The sequence below is a fragment of the Eucyclogobius newberryi genome, unplaced genomic scaffold (assembly GCF_026437365.1).
Source record: "Eucyclogobius newberryi isolate DKJ021-1_F unplaced genomic scaffold, fEucNew1.0.hap1 SCAF_3, whole genome shotgun sequence".
NCBI lineage: Eukaryota > Metazoa > Chordata > Actinopteri > Gobiiformes > Gobiidae > Eucyclogobius > Eucyclogobius newberryi.
This window is the reverse complement of record NW_027315945.1, coordinates 39,111,763-39,132,565: the sequence shown is the minus strand read 5'-3', so window position 1 is coordinate 39,132,565 and position 20,803 is coordinate 39,111,763. Positions and strand designations below refer to the sequence as shown.

Here is a 20,803-nt window from a genome sequence, read left to right as displayed (position 1 = left end):
TTTCTGCATTTGTATTTGACTCACAGTGACGACCTGCCTAAAGGTTTTGAGTTCAAGACTCGGCTTTGAGTAAACACAAATCTACAGGTACAAAGTCTAGAAACTAAAGAAATCAGGACAATTTCAGCCATTAAGAGTTTTCAAAATCCTGGACAAAATACTTTAATATAAAAGCTAAAATGTAAACATAACGTAAACTGGTCGGCCGGCCTCAGGAGCTCCCGGACGGGCTCGGGCAGCGGCTCCAGCCCGGTGCCGGCGGCGGGATGGAAGTGCCCCGGGTCCAGCAGCGGCTTCACGGAGTCCAGGGACACGGGCAGGCAGAGGAACGGCGGCGGGAGGGCGTCGTCCACGGGCTGCGCTCACGAGGAGAGAGAAGGTTCAGGTCATGGTTTACAAGGACATCAGGACACGCTTTACACAGAGCGACAAAGGCATCATTGCTTCTCTTTACATAGTTTAGTCTTTAAAAACACTTCAAACACCAGAAATGGAAGAAGATCAGAGAGAACAAAGCAGAAAAAGAAATAATACGATAAAAGACTAAATTAAGACACACTAACTCCAAAATAAACATCCCAATTTGTCCAAAGTTGTTTCTTGTAGGGTCTCAAACTACATGTATTCAGTTTATGATTAAGGGAGATTTCTTAGCAGAAACGAGACAAGACGGGGCACCAGGGTTAAACCCAAAGAGCTGAGATACGGTCCTTAATCGCGCTCGTAAAAAAGGTCTGAAGGGTGTTCCACGATTCAGGGACTTACACATAGTCTAATCAAACAAACAATAGTCAATAACTCTTTTGTGTAGTTTATTTATCAAAAGGGTAATCAAAACACCGGAGCAGAAATGCGCACAGGTAAATCACAGGTGACGTTATATCAGATTTAACAGCAGATTTCATGCAGATAATGTTAAACCAGGGTTTTGCCTTTGATAATCAAACGTGTCTATGCTAATCTATATCAAAAAGAGGGAAAGTGAGAAGCTAAAGGGAGGAGGAACAGCTGCGCTCTACCCAAATCACGCCACAAGATAACCGCACAATGGACTCGGCTTACGGTTCTGTAGAGACTCGGTCCGACTGGTCCTTGTCCGCGGACGAGGTCCGTAGTGGGGCGTCGCGTGGAGCGGTGTGGCGGCGAAGGTTCGTGAAGCTAACGGCGGCCGTGGAGCTGGCGGCGGTCGGGGAGCGATGCGTCGCGTGGAGCGGAGGAGGCTGCGACGTGCTGTAGGGTCCTTGGCGCCGGGGAGCGGTGTGCTGCGCGGGGGAGCGAGGGGTCGCGTGGAGCGGTGTGCTGCGACCTCCTTGAAGCGGCGGCGGCAACGGAGGCGATATCCGAGAGTTCCTAAGCGGTAGAACGCTTTAGCGGCGTGTTAGCTCCTCACGCGGCCTTTACTCAGATGAGGACGTAGCGCTGATCCACGTAAACGGCGTAGATTACTTCAAAAAGAAAAGAAACGAAGTAGCAAAGAAAGTCTCTGTCCGGTTTAGCACTTAAGCGTAGTTCCAGGTAGTTCCAGGTGGTTTCAGGTGGTTTCAGAGTCCAGGGCTGGCATGGCCTTGTCGACCACGTGACGGACGGATTTTGTTGAGACAAAGGAAAAGTGAAAGGCCTGTCCGTGGAGACAGCTTCCAGGAGAGAAGACAAAGGGGATGAGAAGAAGAGAACAAGAGAAGAACAAAGAGAGCGAACAAGAGCTTGGAGCGTCCTTTTGATACCTGGCCCGCAGGGCATGCTGGGAGCGAAAGGGGCGGGCGCTACTGCGAAAACTTCCTGTTTAACATTTTCCTGACCGAGAAAATAAAACTGGAGTAACGTAAATAATAATGGCAAAAACATTGAACCCTGTTTTAACATTTACACGTTAAACACTTTTGGCAGTTTGTGCACATTATTTCTTGAGGTAGACACATTTTACATCTTCTTTCACCTGTGATGGGCGCTCGAGTTAAAGCATTGGGAATATAAAACCTTAAACAGTGGAAAAATACGTAACACAAGGTGAAACATGCGGTGTAGGGAGTTGATTCGGACAAACATTCATGGCATAATCACGTTAAACATAGTTCAACGGGGCGTCTTCCTGTAAGACTGTGGGGAGAAGAAGATCTGTTAGCAGAAAAGTCACAGCGGCTCCCCTGCGGTGAGGGAGAGAGGGAGAACGAAAAAACCCCAATGTTCAAAGAGAGATTTTCTGTTATCTGGCCGTGGAATGTCCATCTCCATTCCCCTACATTCTATACAATCTTATTTTGTCTCATCAAACTAAAATAAGGCTTTAATGAATGATTTAATAGTCGAAATGTCAAACAAACACGAGGAAGGTTTGACACGTGTGAACTTCATCTGCTGCAGTGGATGAAGTAAAGATACACGAGCAAAAAGTACTTTTAAAGCATCAACATGTCATAAATTTGTTATTTGGTCATCAAAGGCAGAGGTGGAAAGTAACAAAGTACAGAAGTAAAATGTTTATGTATCTGTAGTACATTGTACAGTGAATTCACCCTGGAGAGACAAAGAGACCACGAGAATTGACTGTTGAGCAAGCTTTATTCGAGAGTTATTTGGCGCTCAGACCCCGGCGGAAGACGTTGCGATCATGGGCACTCCGTGATCTATTTGTATTAGATGTCTCCCCCGGAGCCTGGAGACTGGTGGTGGTAGATGTGAAGAGGAGGTAGAGGATGAGGGGGATGTAGAGGAGGAGCTGGGGAGGTGGTGGGTCGCAGTACGGTTTGAGCGGCCGAGCCATCTGCCTGAGGGCTTAAATGTGGCCGCCTTGTGCCGATTGGAGCGGGGAGGAGTCACTGGGAGCGTTGATTGAGGATGAGGAGCAGGTGCGAGGGCCATGATGCGACGCCCCCTGACCTTTCACCCTCCTTCTTTGGCCAGGAAAAACTGCATAACCTCTTTGGGATAAGCGCAGAAACCTGGGAGAGTCCATGGTGAAGTGAGGGATCTGACTCTCACAGACGGACAGGCCACGCCCGCTTGAGTGCGATGATGGCGCTGGGGAGACGGGTCCTTCCATGGAGGCCTTGACGTAGATGGGTGGAGTTAGGTCTTCCAGGCTGAATTTACGCAGGCTTCATTACTTTTTACTTTGACTTCACTACGTTTAAAAACAGATGTTTGTACTTTCTACACCACCACATTTTTGAACATACTTCCCTTTGAGTTATTTTTAGCACATTCACGTTTATGTCTAAAGGTTCTGAATTCTGGCCTTAAACAAACAGAAATATAAAAGAAAATAATTTTTTATTTTTTTTTTAAAACATCGCAACATTTCACTCTTTAATAATTACCAAAAATCTGCATTGTAAACTTTTTACTCTAAAATGTTGTACTTAATACCTCAAGTAAAAGTATCATATATATATATATGTATAAATTGCAGAGTAACATTTACTACATGAAGAGTAAATAAAAACACAAACTCTTGTTGGTGGTAAAACAGCTTCAGTGGCATTAGTTACTCTGAACTACATGTTTAACATTTACATTTTTATATTTCATCATCACAGACGTTATTGTTTTATGGAAAGTTGTTCTTAAAGACGTGCCATTTATAACATTCTTTCATGGGATTTATATTAACTAAAGTATATTTTTAAGAATAGAAGTGAAGCGATATTTAATGCTTAGTGTTAGCCTTATCCAGGTCATAAACTAATAAAAACACTCCTCTTTAGTGTGTTTGTTGTCATGGTAACGGAGTTTGACACGTCACGTCTTGGATTGAAATCAGCCGCTTTCACTTCATCATGATATAGTTTTTATTCACAGCAGCCACAGTCGAGCAGCTCATTCTGAATCGTTTTGGACGTACCTTTAGTCACAGACGTCTGTAGATGCACTTTTAACCTGGTACCACCCACCTATTTGGCCCTGTGCACAATGGTTGGACCCAAATGGCATTGCTTATTAAAAGAGAATCTTACGTTCCACATGCGAGTGTGATGCATCATTAGAAAGCTTAGTCCTTCTAGTTTCTGCAGATGTGCACATGACACACTGTCAGGGCTTCAGAACTTAGACTACAGAAGCCCAAAAAAATAAAACATCCTTTTTTTAGTCTCGCCTGAATATTGTCAATTTGTAATGGTCCTGAGCATGACATACTTCATTGTGTGCATATGCTGTTCACTGTACATGATGTTTATCTTGTTGACAACAACTGTGTAAAGTTTCAGATCTCTAGGAACAGGCATTTTGGTGCTGTTGACCTTTTTGTATCAAAAAGTATATTCGGAACAAGTGATCCAAATATGTGCCAACTGTGCCAAACTGCTTTATTACAATTTTAGTTCCTCTACGATCATAAAACATACATTTGGATGTTTTGTAGGCCACTAATACCCATTATAACTGCTAAAAACAATGTATGTGAAAATGTGTAAATGAGTTTACCCATGAATTTCCCATATAAAAAGGTGAAGAAAAATATATTTTTATTTTATTTTTGTATTGATATAATCCATATAACAAAATGCACGTCCAAAAGGCTAATAAAATCAGAAAATGTGATGCCTAAAATCTAGTCCCCTCTTCTCTTCTCCTCTTTACAGCCTTACGCAGGAGAATACAGAGGATTCTGTTTGAATAAGTTAAGTCATGCCCCCCATTCGAAAGCTATTTTTATTGGCTAGAATAAGATGTCAATCAAAGTCCGCTAAGTCGCTGCTGACATTAGCTATGTGGCTAAAATCAAGTTAGCTTCACGCGTTGGAACTTCGTCGGATTTTTTCCTCCGGAGGCTGTAGAGAACAAACCCGTGGACAGTGGATGGTTCATTCTGTAGCCAACAGTCTGAAGAAAAGATCGATGCCAAACACCATCTTATAAGTCAAACAGGTCATTTCTTATGGACGGAGAAATGCGCCGGACGAGCCTTAATCCTGACTATCGTCAAAGAAGAAAACTTTGTTTACTTGACAATATCTCGAAATCGGAAAACAGGAAAAATACAAGTGGATATTGTTTTTCAATGGTTCCTTACGGACAGACAAGGATGTACAGAATTAAAGCCGTTTCGTCCATCATAAACAGCAAACAGGACATGCGTTTGTAAAAGTTGAGACTTTCTCACAAACTATTGGCAATTGCTTCTTGGGGCAAATTATTCAATTTGAATCAATGACATATTCGTTTTGTTGAGAAAATAAGCTTTAAAATGATATATGGCTTGCTGGTATTGACCACATAAATAAAAGTGATGATGTAAGAGAATATTTGAGATATGGAAAGTGTGCGCAGGTGGATGGTATCAGGTTAAGACGTAAACACAGAAAACCAGACGTGTGGCACTTCTGTGTTGAGTTGACAGAGAAGCATCAGTCTTAACTCCGCCCTGAGCACGGCGCACATGAGGCTCATATCATGCAACATCCACTTTACAGAGCTTTAATCTTCTTACACTTCTATTGGTCCTGGTATATTTGCAAAATATAATAAAATAAGTGTTTCCCCTGCAAGTAGTAACAATTATAATTACACAATAAAACAATTACCTTAGGAATTTATACCGTACATGTTTGTTAGTGGGAGGAGCCTATTGACGCCGCACTCACCGGATATGTTGCATTTGTTTTTAGTGGGAGGAGCCTATTGTGCATGTTTTCAGTGGGAGGGGAAACATACGCAGACACGGAAGGAACATTCTAACTCCAAACAGAATGGGACTGGACCCCGGGACCTTCTAGCTGTGAGGTGAGAGTGCTAAACACCGTGCCAGATCAGGTTCAAGCCCCGACACTTTCATTCTTCAGACAAACTCACATTCTTTCCATTTTCAGCTTTTTATTTCACTGTGTGGGAAATTGTGCAGGTCAAAAATGTGCTCAAAAATCTTATGCTCTCGCTCTTTCTCCTGCTCCTCAAACTTCTCCAGCTCCTCAAACTTCTCCAGCTCCTCAAACTTCTCCAGCTCCTCAAACTTCTCCTGCTCCTCAAACTTCTCCTGCTCCTCAAACTTCTCCTGCTCCTCAAACTTCTCCTGCTCCTCAAACTTCTCCAGCTCCTCAAACTTCTCCTGCTCCTCAAACTTCTCCAGCTCCTCAAACTTCTCCAGCTCCTCAAACTTCTCCAGCTCCTCAAACTTCTCCAGCTCCTCCACCTCCTCCACCTCAGCAGAGCCCACCACCTCCAGGGGCTCCTCCTCTGAGGTGGGCTGGTCTGGTCTGGAGGTGAGGACCACTGAGGGTCGAGACTTCCTTTTGGAGGATCCACTGAAGGACTTGTGCTTGTTCTTCTCTGCAGCAGCTCCAGGTTTGAGGCTCCAGGCTCTGCTGCTGATCACAGTCTCTGAAAAACACAATCTGAACCTCTGAGTCTGGATGAGAAACAAATGAGACGCTGCGGGTGAAAAGAGGAAGAACTCTGACATTTAGAGCCGTTTATTTCAAACCACTCACAGAAATGTAAGAAGGGACAAAGCAGAGAACGTCCACAGCACCTTTAAGTTGACTTTGAGATAAGACGTGTGCTGAGGGCGGAGTGAGCGCCCTCTGGTGGCAGCAGATGAGACTGACCTGTGGAGGCCGAGGGGCCACAGTGCGAGTCACAGCAGGAACACACATCCGTAGAGTCCCACCCGTAGAGCTCCTCCCACCTGAGACATACACACGTTATGAACACGCCTCGTTTAAATGAATCCAGTTTTCTTCTTCGCCGCTTCGTCTCTGAGCCTCACAAAAGAGTGAAAGTCACGTGTGTTTTCTATTCATACATTATTATAAGTCAAGTTTAAAGGCCAAGAACAAAACAAATGGAGTGGAATATGTGTCCTTTAAGTGGTTTTCTATCAATGTGGAGATCTAAACTGGGGACGGAACCACTCACCTCCTGGTTTGAGGGTGGTAGTTGCAGGACTTGTCTGTGACTGTGGGCGTGTCGGGGCCCACTGACATGGAGCAGTGCATGTACAGCTGCTGCCAAAAGAAAGATACAACACACGTCACTGCAAATAAATCACATTCATGAGGCAGTTTCACTCACGTTTCCTTCCAATCCGTGAAAAGTAAAAGTGTCCACGGAAAACCTGACCACGTCGTTTCCATGGGCGACGAAGGACGAGCGGCCATCTTTGCTCTCCACCATACACCTGCGAAAGGGCGGGAAACATCAGGACTAAAGCGGAACTAAAGCGGATCTAAACCAGGTCTAAACTAGGACCAGGACCACGACCAGGACCAAAACCAAAACCAGGACCAGGACCAGGACCAACCTTTTGTTTTGAATGTGACTGTTGGAAGTGATAAATAAACATACGTGTGAGAGTATTTAGACATTTAGAATCATATTTGTGAGTTTGACCTTCGGCTGCTCGAGACACATTTCAACATAATCCCAGGTCAAGTGGCCTCGTGTAAACATGAATATTCTGCAATAATAAAGTGTTGTACCCGTAGTTGTGGACGACGGTGAAGTGTGGCGCGGCGGAGGGCGACGGTCCTGGGGTGGCGAAGCACGAGTGAACGTACAGCCTCCGCCCGGGAGACGGGAGCTGGGCCCGGGCCTCGAAGAACATGGGCCTCCCTAAAGAGAAGGCGTCGGAGGAGGACAGAGGCCCCCACAGCGCTGAGGACCAGAGTTTAGAACATAATCATCAATCCACAACGGCATTGAAGGACGCTCAAAGAGGCACAGAGCTGATCCCCAAGCAAAGGCTTTGTAAAGATAATCATGTGTTCTTTTCATTTTCACATTGACTCTTTATTACAGATCATTTCATGTATTTTCTGTCTGTTTAGATCCTTCCAGCACCATTTAGACAAGAACAGCCGTCAAAGGCCCCAGTCGCCTGTTAAAACTAAAGTTACATATGTAACTACGGTTCTATGAATCCCAGATGACTGCCAGACGGCTGCGCTGAAGCACTGAATGTTCCCTTTGCACATGGGCAGTTTGCGTAGTAATACCAAATGTGTCACACCTGTGACCCTGGATGGAGCCCCGGAGGTAATATATTCCCCCCGTCATTCATCGCTCTGTTCTCAGAATCTTCTAGCGAAACCGCAAGGATTCAGAGTGACAGAGCGCCTCTGGCGGTCATCCGGGAGTCATAGAACCGTAGTTACATATGTAACTTTAGTTCCATTTCATCCCTACTGACCGCCAGAGGGCGGTGCTGAAGCATTGAATGACATAATACCAGCTATGTCACGAAGAATCCCAAGCACATACCTCACTGAGAAGGACCCGGGGATTCCTGGAGAAGCACATGTGGACTGCCACATTGACGTTGTAGAACCTGGCGAAATTGCCCGGCGCAGTCCAAGATGCAGCTTTGCAAATGGTTCTCTATGGAACACCCTTCATTGCGGCCCAGGAAGTGGAGACGCCTCTGGTGGAATGAGCCCTCACACCAGGCGGTGGGTGGAGACCTGCCACACCGTAAGCACGGCGAATCACATCGACGACCCAATGCGAAAGACGCTGTCTGGATAGTGGACAGCCCTTCTTAGCACCACCGTAGCATACGAACAGCTGGTCTGAGCGCCTTATATCTGCAGTGGCCGCAATGTAGGCCTGCAATGCCCTCACTGGGCACAATGACAGGAGCCTGTCCATGCCCTCTTCAACTGGAGGCGCATACCGAGCCAAACTCAAAGGCCGGTTGCAATGAGCGCGGGACAACACCTTCGGCAGAAGCGTGGGATTCGGCCATAAGGTGACACCCAGTCATCTGGAATCCATCTGAGACATGTGGGACTGACCGAAAGGACATAACTCGCTAATTCTATTTCGCAGAGACCATGGCCAACAAGAATGCGGTCTTCCCAGATAGCCATCCATTTAATGTCCGCCTGCACCAGGGATTCAAACTGAGGTTGGCACAAGGATCTAAAACCACTGACAAGTCCCATATTGGAGCGTGTGGAGCGACCGAGGGTCGCAACGTACAGGCTCCACGTAAAATAAGTGAAACCAACTTATGACTCCCCACAGTAGAAACCATGACAAGCTATGGCAGCAACATATACTTTCAAGGTCGACAGGAGCCGGCCATCATCAAGGAGAGATTTAAGAAACTCCAAGATAAGAGGCACAGAAGAGGACACCGGGGCCTCACCGTGGGCAGAACACCACTGGGAAAACAGCTTCCACCTGCCCTCATACTGCCGACGAGTAGAGGTAGCCCTGGCATTCATAATAGTTTGTTTAACTGCATCGGCGAGGCCAGTTAGCTGTGGCTCGGACCCGCCAACGGCCAAACCCACAGCCAGAGGCGTTTAGGGTTCGGATGCCAAATCTGACCCCTCAACAATAGCCTGTGACTCTCTTGGAGAACACTCTGTTGGGTCAGTCAAATAAGTGGAAGCGGAGGAAACGCGTACAGAGGGCCCTGAAGCCACGCGTGTGCCAGCGCATCCTGGCCTAAAGAACCCGGTGCCCTTGCGAGGGAGAACCATAGCGGGGAGTGGGTCGACTCCTCTGAGGTGAACAAGTCCACTTGCGCCTGCCCGAAAAGGCCCCAAATTGTGTGCACCACCTCCAGGTGGAGGGACCACTCTCCCGGAAGGGGTTGCTGCCGTGAAAGAAAGTCCGCCACGGAATTGCTGTCTCCTGGCAGATACACTGCTCTCAGTGTAGACAGACGACGCGCAGCCCATCTCAACAGATTGCGATCTGATGGGTTGATGTGTTAAACCGTGGAGGTGTTGTCCGACCGAACCAGAATATATTTCCCTATCAGGTGTGGCAGAAAATGCCTGAAATTCCAGATGAACAGCACACAGTTCTAAAACATTGATGTGGTCCGAGCAATCCATCAGAGACCACATTCCTTGAACCATCCTGTGCTCCCATCCTGTGGTTCAGGAGTCTGCACCACAGGACTGGCGACACACCACCAAGCCCATGGGGACCCATTTCGCCAAGTACTACCTGTCCCTCCATGGGGCCAGTGCGCGCAAGCACTGCCACGTCACCCGAAGCGTTCGCCTTCTGTTCAGCCACGGCTGCAGAGGACGCAATGACATGAGGCCGAGGGGCACAATGCGTGTGACAGAGATCAGCTTCCCCACAAGTTGAAGAAACTTGATGAAAGGGTGCCGACTGACAGGTCCGAAACGAGAGACCATGTTTTTAATGTCGTCCAGGTGACGAAGTGATGGACGAGCCTTCATCGACACAGTGTCTAAATTTATTCCCAGAAATGTGGCCCTCTGGGATGGGACTAGGTTGCTCTTCCTCATATTTACTCTAAAGCCCAACTGGATCACATGCGCCAGCAGGCGAGCTGTATCCCGGATGACTTGCGCTCGTGATGGAGCGTAAATCAGCCAGTCGTGCAGATTTGGTAGGACTTTCAGTCTGTTGGACTGCAAAGGCGCAAGGGCTGCTTTCACACATTGTGTGAACACTCTCGGGGAAAGGGAGAGTCCAAATGGGAGCACCCGGAATTGCCAATGGCTGCCTGGATAGGTAAATCTGAGAAACTGCAGATGTTGAGGAGCAATGGGCACACGGAAGTTGGCATCTTCGAGATCTACAGACGTGAACCATTCCCGTTCTGTGAGTGACTGAAGAACCTCTCGTGGTGAGCATGTGGAATGGCAACACCTTCAGGAAATGGTTGAGTCCTCTGAGATCCAAAATGGGATGAAATGACCATGTCTTTTTGGGCACGAGGAAATACATGAAGTAGTAGCTTCCAGGTTGCAACAGAGGATCTACTGCCTCGATGGCATATATGACATATGTGGCCGGCGTCGGAATTGCAGTCGATATCCGTGAGTCAACGTGACAATTACCCATGGGTCTGACGCATGAGCAGCCCAGTAGCTGAGCTGCTGATGGGAAAAATATCCAACGGCCAACCCTAACCCATCCATGATCTGGCACCAAATTCAGCGTGTACAGAGTCCAGAAACAGGAGCACTGCAGTCACCAATTAGGGCCACACAGTAGTGGAAAAAACGGTAAACACCAGGCAGTACCCAGCCGGTACAGAAGACAAAACCAGGAGAGGGTACGCGAACGCTGCAGTCACCAATTAGGGCCATATTAATGGAATCACCAGCAAAATAACAGGCAGTATCAAGCCGGTACAGGTGCCTAAACCGGGAGCAGGGGCGTGAACGCTGCCGTCACCAATTTAGGCCAAACAAACTAAGGTAGGGAACCCCAGAGAGAAAAACAAAAGCTAACTTTTGTGTACCGCTAACGCTTTAAGGCTTTGTCATGGAATGAGACATACACCAATGCTATTCCTTAACACACAGAGAACACAATTCAACTTAGAATATGAAACGATACAGAAATAGACTTTTGTGTAGCATGCATGGGAGAAAACGCCGGGCCGGGTCACTCAGGCTGGTGACCCTCCTGCGTCTCACAACGTTTTTTCTCATGCAGGTTGGTTTTATTAGATATTATGGAATAGGCAGGTCACATTTGTCATTGGTCAGCTTCACATCAAGGCACTTGTCTTTTACGACAGTTGGTAATTTCCGTAGAGATAAAGCCTGGTGAATGTTTTACCCATTCTCCCCTGGGGTGTTAGCCCCCTCCCTAGGATAAACATTCTGTTGCTCCATCTTTACGACACCTTCACAAACAAATGCAGTTTGTCACACACCCGTTTTTCTCTTAGACTAATGATGCAGATAATATATTACTATTTTGCAGATAAAATACATCACAGAAAGATAATCATATATTTACATTTTATCACAGGCTTAAACTTCCACCACCAAACAACCGATGGTAGAGGGTGTGCGAATGCAGCCTTCACCAAAACAAAATGGCTAACACTGTTAGCGATAGAACAGCTGTGATCAGAAACAGCTGATCAGAAACAGCTGATCAGAAACAGCTGATCAGAAACGTAACTTGACTGTGGGAGAGGGTGCTCGAATGCGGCCTTCACCAACAATCCACAGCAACGTAAACACAATTAGCCGTTTTCACTTTTAAATACCTGTAAATCTCCCAGCGAGATGTAAGTCGTCGCAGTCCCCGGAGGGTGAAATCCATAGCTCCAACCACAAGGTAGTAGGATTTCAAGCGACTGAAAAGTCAAGTTCTTAGCAATGCAATACGAACCGCATGCGAGAAGATAAAGCGAACAGAACGATTGATGACGGAGGAATATATTACCTCCGGGGCGCCATCCAGGGTCACAGGTGTGACTCATTTGGTATTACTACTTGTAGTGCGCAGGGAACATTCAGTGCTTAAGCACCACTCTCGGGAGGTCAGTAGGGATGAAATAGAACACTAAAACGTTCAGCGTCGGTATTAAAAACGCAGAGGAGCACACAGCAACGCTAAAAGCCAGAGGATAAACAGTAAATGTGAAATGACTTGCGTCTCACAGTTTCTTGGAGAAAGGGTGAATTTCTCTCCGTTCCTCATGCGTTTGAACAGGTTACGGACGCTCAGTTTGGGCCTGTAGCCCATTTTGTACGAGTACTGGAATCTGAAACACAAATACAACAGTTTACTTCACTCAGGAACGTTTCTGACTCGACGAAGCTTTCTTGCCTCCCAAGAAGGAGCTCAAGGGTTCAATTCCCGGACCAGACAAACATCACATGATCTCTCTGGGTGGAGTATGCATATCCTCCCCGTGTTACCGTGGGTTTTCTCCGGGTGCTCCGGCTTCCTCCCATGTGTTAGGCAAAATTGGCAACTCTAAACTGGCCCTACTGAATGAATGTGAGAGTGAAGTGAGTGTGAATGGTCATCTGTGGCTATGTCAATGTCTGTTGACCCTGGGACAAGTTGGTCACTGTGCAGGATGTACATCGCCTAAGGCCCAAAGTCACTGGGAAAGGCTCCAGTCACCCGCGACCCCGAAAGGGAACAAGCGGTAGAAAAAAATAAAAAAGCAGGACAGAGGCAGGACAGGGGCAGGACAGGACAGGTGCAGTTTACCTGTTGAAGCGGCAGGACAGGTGCAGGGAGAAGGGGGCGGTGCGTCTGATGTGACTCTGGCTCTTCTCTGGTTTAAAGTGAAGAGTGTTAGAGAAAACCACCTGGTCCTGCTCCATCTGGAAACATTCATGTGACGTCATCTTGATAAAACACAAGCTGTACAAATCCAGGATGTCATGACATTTGACACTAAACCTAACAAACCGGACCCCTCCGACCACTGACCACACCCTCCAAACCCTGACCGTCGTGAGACAGGTTAGTTTTACCCTACTGATGATGTGTTGTTGCAATAGTAATTCTGCTCCCTCCAAACCCTGACGGCGCCTAGAAATTTTGTCCATTAAAACAGTGAACAGAACCAGTAACAAAGAGCAGCCCTGAGGAGTCCCACACGCATTGGGAACAGGTCTGACTTACTGTCAATGTGAACACCGCTCCTGCTCCGGACAGCCCTGAGTAAAGGGCCCCGGACCCCATACTCCCGGAGCACCTCCCACAGGGCATCAGGAAGGACACGTGGAACGCCTTCCACAAAGCACGTGGACTAGTTGGGCAAACTCCCATGAACCCTCGAGCGAGTAACTAACCCTAACCCAACAAACTGACTTCATCTCCAGCCAGTGGATCCAACTCACCGCCAGTTGGTTATCATTTTACAGCTCCGCCCACTTCTTTATCCAAGTGTCTTAGACACAAGGCCAGATAACAGATGACAACTATAGATGACACGATCATCGACCTTTGGCCTGCGCTCGTCTCTGAACAAGGTGTTTGTTATGGACACACCTTGGCAACACAGAAGTCCACGAGCTAAACACTGCTCGGACTCACATCTGGCTTTCCATCCTCTCCACGTGTCACCTTCGTTGATCACATGGGCATTGAAGACCCCCAGTAGAACAACAGGCCCAGATTGATGCACTGTCCAGAACTCCTCCAGGGGCCTCAAGACACTGTTGTGTCGGCCCAGCTTCAGCAGAGCTTCAGCCCCAGGCCTGCCCCGATCAAAAAAATCATGTTAGCAGGTTTAGTGGAAGAGCTGAAGAGGAGCGGGCTCACTGCGCCCCCTGCTGACCACTGCTACGCCGCTCCTGGAGATGTGAGCTGTGACGTGTGCACTGGGAGGAAGCTGAAGGCGCTGCGCTCCTGTCTGAAGTGTGAGGCCGCTTACTGTGAGAACCACCTTCAGCCTCATTGTGACGCTGCAGCGCTACAGAGACACCAGCTGGTGGCCCCCTCACACCACCTCCAGGAGAACCTGTGCTCTGAGCACAACGAGGTCAAGAAGATGTTCTGCTCCTGTGTGTGGTCTGCTGCATGGAGCATCACAAGGGCCACTAAACCGTGTCCTCTGCCTCAGAGAGGGCCCAGAGGCAGGCACAGCTGTCGGCCAGGAGGGCCCTGCTGCTCCAGAGCCTCCAGCACAAAGAGACAGACCTGCAGAGGCTCCAACAGGAGGCTAAGGACATAAGCTGCTCTGCCCAGAGAGCGCTGCAGTGCAGTGAGGACAGCTTCAGAGAGATGGTCCTTCTCCTGGAGAAAAGACGCTCTGAAGTGGAGCAGCAGATCCTCTCCCAGGAGAAGACCCAACTGAGCCCAGTGCAAGAGCTCCAGGACCATCTGCAGCAGGACGTGACTGAGCTGAAGAGGAGCATCTCTGAGCTGGACACACTGTCCCTCACCCCTGACCACAACCAGTATATACTGAACTGCCCCCCTCTGGCCACATACACAGCTCACAGAGTCCAGGATCCAGATCGGATCAAGGAGGGACTTTGAGTGCGTGTCCAGAGCTGTTTCTGAACTCAGGCACAAACTGCAGGTCTTTCTGGAGGAGGCCAAGGTTCAAGTCCAGGATGAACTGAGGCCTGAGCCGAGCTGCAGAGAGGACTTCCTCAGATATGCACGAGACATCACTCTGGACCCAAACACAGCATTTAAACATCTGTTTCTGTCTAATGGAAACAGAAGAGTGACACGTGTGGATAAAGAGCAGAATTATCCTGATCATCCAGACAGATTCAGTGTGTGGCAGGTCCTGAGTCCAGAGGAGCTGACGGGCCGATGTTACTGGGAGGTGGAGTGGAGCGAGATGGTTCTAATAGCAGCTGCTTATTAAGACGCTGAGAGAGACTGTGAGTTTGGATACAATGGGAAATCTTGGGCTTTACTCTGTGACTGTTTCAGTCATGGTCACTCATCTGGGTTCAACAATGTCTGGTCCAAGATCCCAGGTCCGGCCGGGTCCAGAATCGGGGTTTACCTGGACCACAGCGCAGGGGATCTGTCCTTTTACAGCGTTCAGGGTGAAAACATGAGGCTCCTCCACAGAGTCCAGACTCCGTTCACTCAGCCTCTACACGCTGGAGTCTGGGTTTGTTTATGAGCCACTGCACATTTCCTAAAACTGAACAGTCCTGAACAGTCACAACCATGTGGAATTATGTGAAACTGGTTCTTCTCCAAAATCAGGACTAAAACTGGATTTGGAACAGGTCTCGAGACTTTAAAGACTGAACCAGAAGAAGACTAAATATACATCATTTTAAATTCTAAATGTCTCAAAAATGTTCAACTATATCTATATCAAATAAATAAACTCTTACAAACATGTGTGTTTTTTCCTGCACAGCTGAAGAGAATATTTACAAAGGTTTAACTTCAGACATTTATCACAAGCCAAAGGTGAACAAGAGTCTACTGCGTGTCTAAGTACTTTCTGCATTTGTATTTGACTCACGGTGAGGACCTGCCTAAAAGGTATTGAGTTCAAGACTCGGCTTTGAGCAAACACAAATCTACAGGTACAAAGTCTAGAAACTAAAGAAATCAGGACAATTTCAGCCATTAAGAGTTTTCAAAATCCTGGACAAAATACTTTAAAATGATCAAATGTAAACATAATCCATTTTTATGAGTAGATATTTTATGTGATACCTTTACTTGAGGTTATTTTATATTTTACATAAGTTAAAGTCCATTTCAACACAGGACGTCGACACAGAGATTTTTCATTGATTTATAGAATTCAATAATAAGTCTAATCTCAGATCAAATAGTAGAAAATGAAAGTAAACCATTCAAACTTCAGTGTGTTTTTGCGTCACACTCACCGTTTGCCCGGTGCCGCACGTGTTCAGCTCGCTCTCAAAATACACGTATTCTTCCGTGGCTTTGAAGGCGGCGCACGAGCCCAGCCTGAGCTCGCTCTCCCGGCCACCGCCCCCCAGCGCGGCCCGGTTCACCTCCACAAACATGCGGCCGCGTTTGCAGTCGACACGCACGGACGCCTCGGGCCGCGGCTTGGCGGGCTCGCGGTCGGCCGGCCTCAGGAGCTCCTGGATGGGCTCGGGCAGCGGCTCCAGCCCGGTGCCGGCGGCAGGATGGAAGTGCCCCGGGTCCAGCAACGGCTTCACGGAGTCCAGGGACACGGGCAGGCGGAGGAACTGCGGCGGGAGGGCGTCGTCCACGGGCTGCACTCACAAGGAGAGAGAAGGTTCAGGTCATGGTTTACAAGGACATCAGGACACGCTTTACACAGAGCGACAAACGCATCATCGCTTCTCCTCGTTATATAGTTTAGTCTTTAAAAACACTGAGGAATTTGACTCCACAAACACAAAAAGAAGTCACTGGGAAGATGTTGTGCATACAATGGTTCGTCAAGTGAACAAGGACATTCCTGTTCATGAACTGAAACCTGAGAGAGGAAAGGGCAGATTCAGAACATTACAACGTAATCTCCTTATGCCAGTCAGAAGAGGATGAGGATGAGGATGATGAGTATTATCTAGTGCCACACCATCCAAATACTCGCCCTGATTCATCGCCACAGCGAGAGAGGACCACAGAATCGTCTCTTCATGACAACAACCAGCCTGCAGATGCACTGCCAGAGCACGAGCCGGTAGCTGAAGAAGAATATCATCCACCTGAAGACAGAGTTGGCCTGGTGGAAGATCCGCCTGAGGAACAACCTCAACTACTACCTTCTCCAACCCACAGTAATCCTGATGAAGAGATTCAGCGACCAAGAAGAGAACACAGGAAACCAAAGATATTCACCTATGATAGACTCGGTACACCAACTTGTCACAACATTATGACATTTCCTTATTATGCAGAGCAGAATATGCCATGGTTGTACGGTGTACATCCTTATTGTTTTCAAGAGTTTTATGACCGATGTTAATACATTGATTGGTTTAATTACCTAGAGTTGGGTTGATGTGTCTACATTATACTCATTGATATTGATTTTGGGTTTATTCTTCATTATTGAATCCAACACGCGAAAAGCTGCTGGACCAAACGGAGTCACCCCGGCCACCTTAAGACACTGTGCAGGCGAGCTGGCCCCTGTCTTCACTGGCATTTTTAACACCTCCCTAGAGTCATGCCATGTCCTAGCTTCAAGTCGTCCATTATTGTCCCTGTCCCCAAGAAGCCCCTGATCACTGGACTTAATGACCTGTGGCGCTGATGTCTGTCATGAAGTCAATTGAGCGCCTGTTCCTCCCCCACCTCAATTTATTCACCTCCCCCCTGCTGGACCCCCTGATGGACCCCCTGATGGACCCCCTGCTGGACCCCCTGCTGGACCCCCTGCAGTTCGCCTACAGAGCCAACAGGTCTGTGGACAACGCTCTCAACCTGGCTCTCCACTTCACCCTGCATCATCTGGACTCCCCGGGAACCTATGCCAGGATCCTGTTTGTGGACTTGAGCTCTGCATTCAACACCATCCTCCTGCTCTGCTCAAGGACAAGCTCTCTCAGCACAACATGCCTGACCTCACCCGCAGGGGAGCGCTGACTTGCTCCACCCGCAGGGGGAGCACTGACTTCCTGACGGATCGGAGGCAGTGCATGCGGCTGGGGAAGAACGTCTCAAACACAGGGACTATCAGCACAGGAGCTCCACAGGGCTGTGTACTTTCTCCCCTGCTCTTCTCCCTGTACACAAACTGCTGCACCTCCGGCCACGACTCTGTAAAACTGATCAAGTTTGCAGACGACACCACCCTCATCACCATGACGACACCACCCTCATCACCATGACGACACCACCCTCATCACCATGACGACACCACCCTCATCAGGCTCATCTCGGACGGGGATGAGTCCGTCTACAGGAGGGAGGTGGACCGGCTGGTCCAGAAGACAGTGGAGATGATCGTGGACTTCAGGAAAGTCAAAGCCCCCCAGCCCCCCCCCTCACCATCTCAGACTCCCCCATCACCACTGTGGACTCCCTCCGCTTTCTTGGCACCACCATCCGGGTGATGGGACCTCAAGTGGGGGCCAACATCAGCTCCTCATGAAGAAGGCCCAGCAGAGGATGTACTTCCTGCGGCAGCTGAGGAAAGCCAATCTGACAGCGGAGATGATGGTGCAGTTCTACACGGCCATCATTGAGTCCATCCTCACCTCCTCCATCACCTCCTCCATCACTGTGTGCTATGCTAGAGCCACAGCCAGGGAAAAACAGAGACCACAGCTCTGCTGAGAAGGTGATCGACCGCGAACTTCCATCTCTGCAGGACCTGTACATCTCATCACAGCCGACCCTTCTCATCCTGGACACTGACTATTCTAGCCATTCCCCTCAGGCAGGAGGCCACTCCCCCCAGGCAGGAGGCTCCTCCCCTCAGGCAGGAGGCCACTCCCCCCAGGCAGGAGGCTCCTCCCCTCAGGCAGGAGGCTGAGGTCCATTCGGACCAGAACTTCCCATCATAAGAACAGTTTCTTTCCTTCTGCTGTTGGACTCATGAACACTGTCTGAGCACCTTTTACTCACTGCACTGTTCACTTCCTATTGCACTACATAACTTTATATTTTATATTTTATTGTGTACTGATCATGCCGCTCAGTATTCATTGTTCAATGTTTTGTTGTTTGTGTTGCATGAATCACCAGGACAAGTTCCTATGTCTGTAAATTGTGTTTATCGACAAATGGCAATAAACTCCCGACTCTGACTCTGACTCTGACTCTGACTCTGACTCTGACTCTGACTCTGACTCTGACTCTGACTCTGACTCTGACTCTGCGCTTGATTGAAATTCTGATATTGTTTATGGTGGTGGTATGTGCCCATTCACTCATGTCTTCAGATGCTGATGTTGGGGACAACATCTATGTCGAGTATGCAACAGGTTAAAAAGTAAGTCACAGATTTAAAAGTTGTAATAAGACACTATTTTCATGTTTCATTTCATTCTTGTTGTTGAAACTGTATTCAGTACAAAAAGTATCAATACCAAAAAGTACATATGACGTGTTTACAGGCTGGTGACTGTGTGATATGCGCCTGTGCAAAGCTCTTTGTTCTTTTCTGAAATAAAACGGAAGAGTGAGGACGTGAACGTCTCTGTCTTCTTCAAAAAGAAACCACGTACTTCCCCCAAACTGTCTGAGCAGGGGCCGCAACACGAGGATTTTAAAATATTAAATATAAATCTGACCTGCCTGGATTTTTTTTCAAAGATACCGGACACACACTATTTTCTTCTTTGGGCATAAAACAGCAAAACCTTTAGAGGGACTTTAAGTAATTAAAACGACTTTCATTATAAATTTGCTGAACATAAACAAGACAGACTTTAACATTTATCATTTAAAACTAAATCAAACGTGTTCCTCTTGAGCCTCTTTTACGACACACGAGCTCGAGATGAAAAAGTCGAGCGGATCATTGACTTTTACAGACGACTATAATGTTTAGAATGATTCAAATCCATTTACACAAAAACAGGTCTGTGGTTCCCAGACTTTTCAAACCGAGAACATAAGAACCACCGGGACTAGAACAGGATAAAGGTCTAAACTCTGGCGAAACGTGGTGCAAAAAAGCAGAAAGATCAGCCCAAAAGGAGGACACAGTCGATTAGATTAACTCTGGAAAACAGTTTGAGAACAACATTCTCATAATCTAATGTGTCTCACAACATAGTATTTTATAATTGTTACTATTAAACATGTAAATAGATGTGTAGTATATTTTAATAAGCTTAATTAAATGTATTGTTTTTACTGTGAGTTTAGCTGTTAAAAGGACAGATTTAGGCCAATGTCAGTCTCTTATTTATCATTTTTAGCATTTATTTTTTTATTCATAACTTTGGTCTGGATTAAAGATAAATCCCACTTTAATAAAAGTTATTGTGATTCAGGCCAATAAAGACGTGATGATCCACCTTTACTCGTTTTGTGTGAGTGGATCCGGGGTAAAGTGAGGCCGCGGCCCTCACCTGGGCCCCGGGCCGCGGCGCAGAGGAGCGCTGTGTCCGGGGAAGCCTCTTCACAAAGCGGGCTCCCGGTGCTGCTCCCGGTGCTGCTCCCGGTGCTGCTCCCGGTGCGCAGAGGAAGGCGACATTCACGGCATAAATCACGGAAAACACGACACGACGGTCCCACAAACTCAGCTCCATCTTCACGTTTTGGCGCGCGGCGTGTGCGTCGCGTGTGCGTCGGGGTCAAGACTCACGTGTGTCAGAAGTACAATCCTGCCCCCTGCGGTTTGACAAATGTATTATGTATTATGTTTGACCGCCTGAGCAAAACCTGATTATTCTATTTCCCTCTTTTCCTGTAAAAATAAATTAAATTAATAAAAGAAAGAGTGAGCGTAACGTCTGATTTATCATTTTAATCGACTGTGGATAAAACATTAAACTCACAGAGCAGGTAATTTATGACAAGAAAATCAGCACCAGCAGGAGGCCGGCACCAGCAGGAGGCCTGCACCAGCAGGAGGCCGGCACCAGCAGGAGGCCTGCACCAGCAGGAGGCCGGCACCAGCAGGAGGCCTGCACCAGCAGGAGGCCGGCACCAGCAGGAGGCCTGCACCAGCAGGAGGCCGGCACCAGCAGGAGGCCGGCACCAGCAGGAGGCCTATATT

At 47.7% G+C, this 20,803-nt stretch overlaps 1 protein-coding gene and 1 pseudogene across 1 annotated transcript; one reads left to right on the top strand and one right to left on the bottom strand.

Annotated features, from left to right (window-relative positions):
* Positions 1-96: 96 nt before the first annotated feature.
* On the bottom strand, positions 97-20,278 carry LOC140374603 (zona pellucida sperm-binding protein 3-like). The gene is made up of 13 exons (XM_072461534.1): positions 20,208-20,278; positions 16,534-16,600; positions 16,014-16,373; positions 12,898-13,013; positions 12,336-12,439; positions 7,416-7,590; positions 7,009-7,114; positions 6,853-6,941; positions 6,543-6,622; positions 5,967-6,315; positions 2,496-2,514; positions 193-356; positions 97-103 (listed from the first exon to the last, which is right to left on the bottom strand). Exons 1-13 carry the CDS (start codon positions 20,276-20,278, stop codon positions 97-99), a joined length of 1,707 nt encoding a protein of 568 aa, XP_072317635.1.
* Positions 13,817-15,349, top strand: LOC140374011 (tripartite motif-containing protein 16-like; annotated as a pseudogene).
* Positions 20,279-20,803: the final 525 nt, after the last annotated feature.

What these genes read in the sequence shown, in the direction of transcription:
- LOC140374603 (XM_072461534.1), bottom strand. Translation starts at nt 20,278, where the DNA reads ATGTCGCCTTCCTCTGCGCACCGGGAGCAGCACCGGGAGCAGCACCGG. An exon ending in CAGCACCGGGAGCCCGCTTT is followed by an intron (nt 16,601 to 20,207) that starts GTGAAGAGGCTT and finishes TTCCTCTCTCAG; the next exon opens with GTTTCAGTTCATGAACAGGA. An exon ending in TACCACCCTCAAACCAGGAG is followed by an intron (nt 6,623 to 6,852) that starts GTGAGTGGTTCC and finishes TGTATGTCTCAG; the next exon opens with GTGGGAGGAGCTCTACGGGT.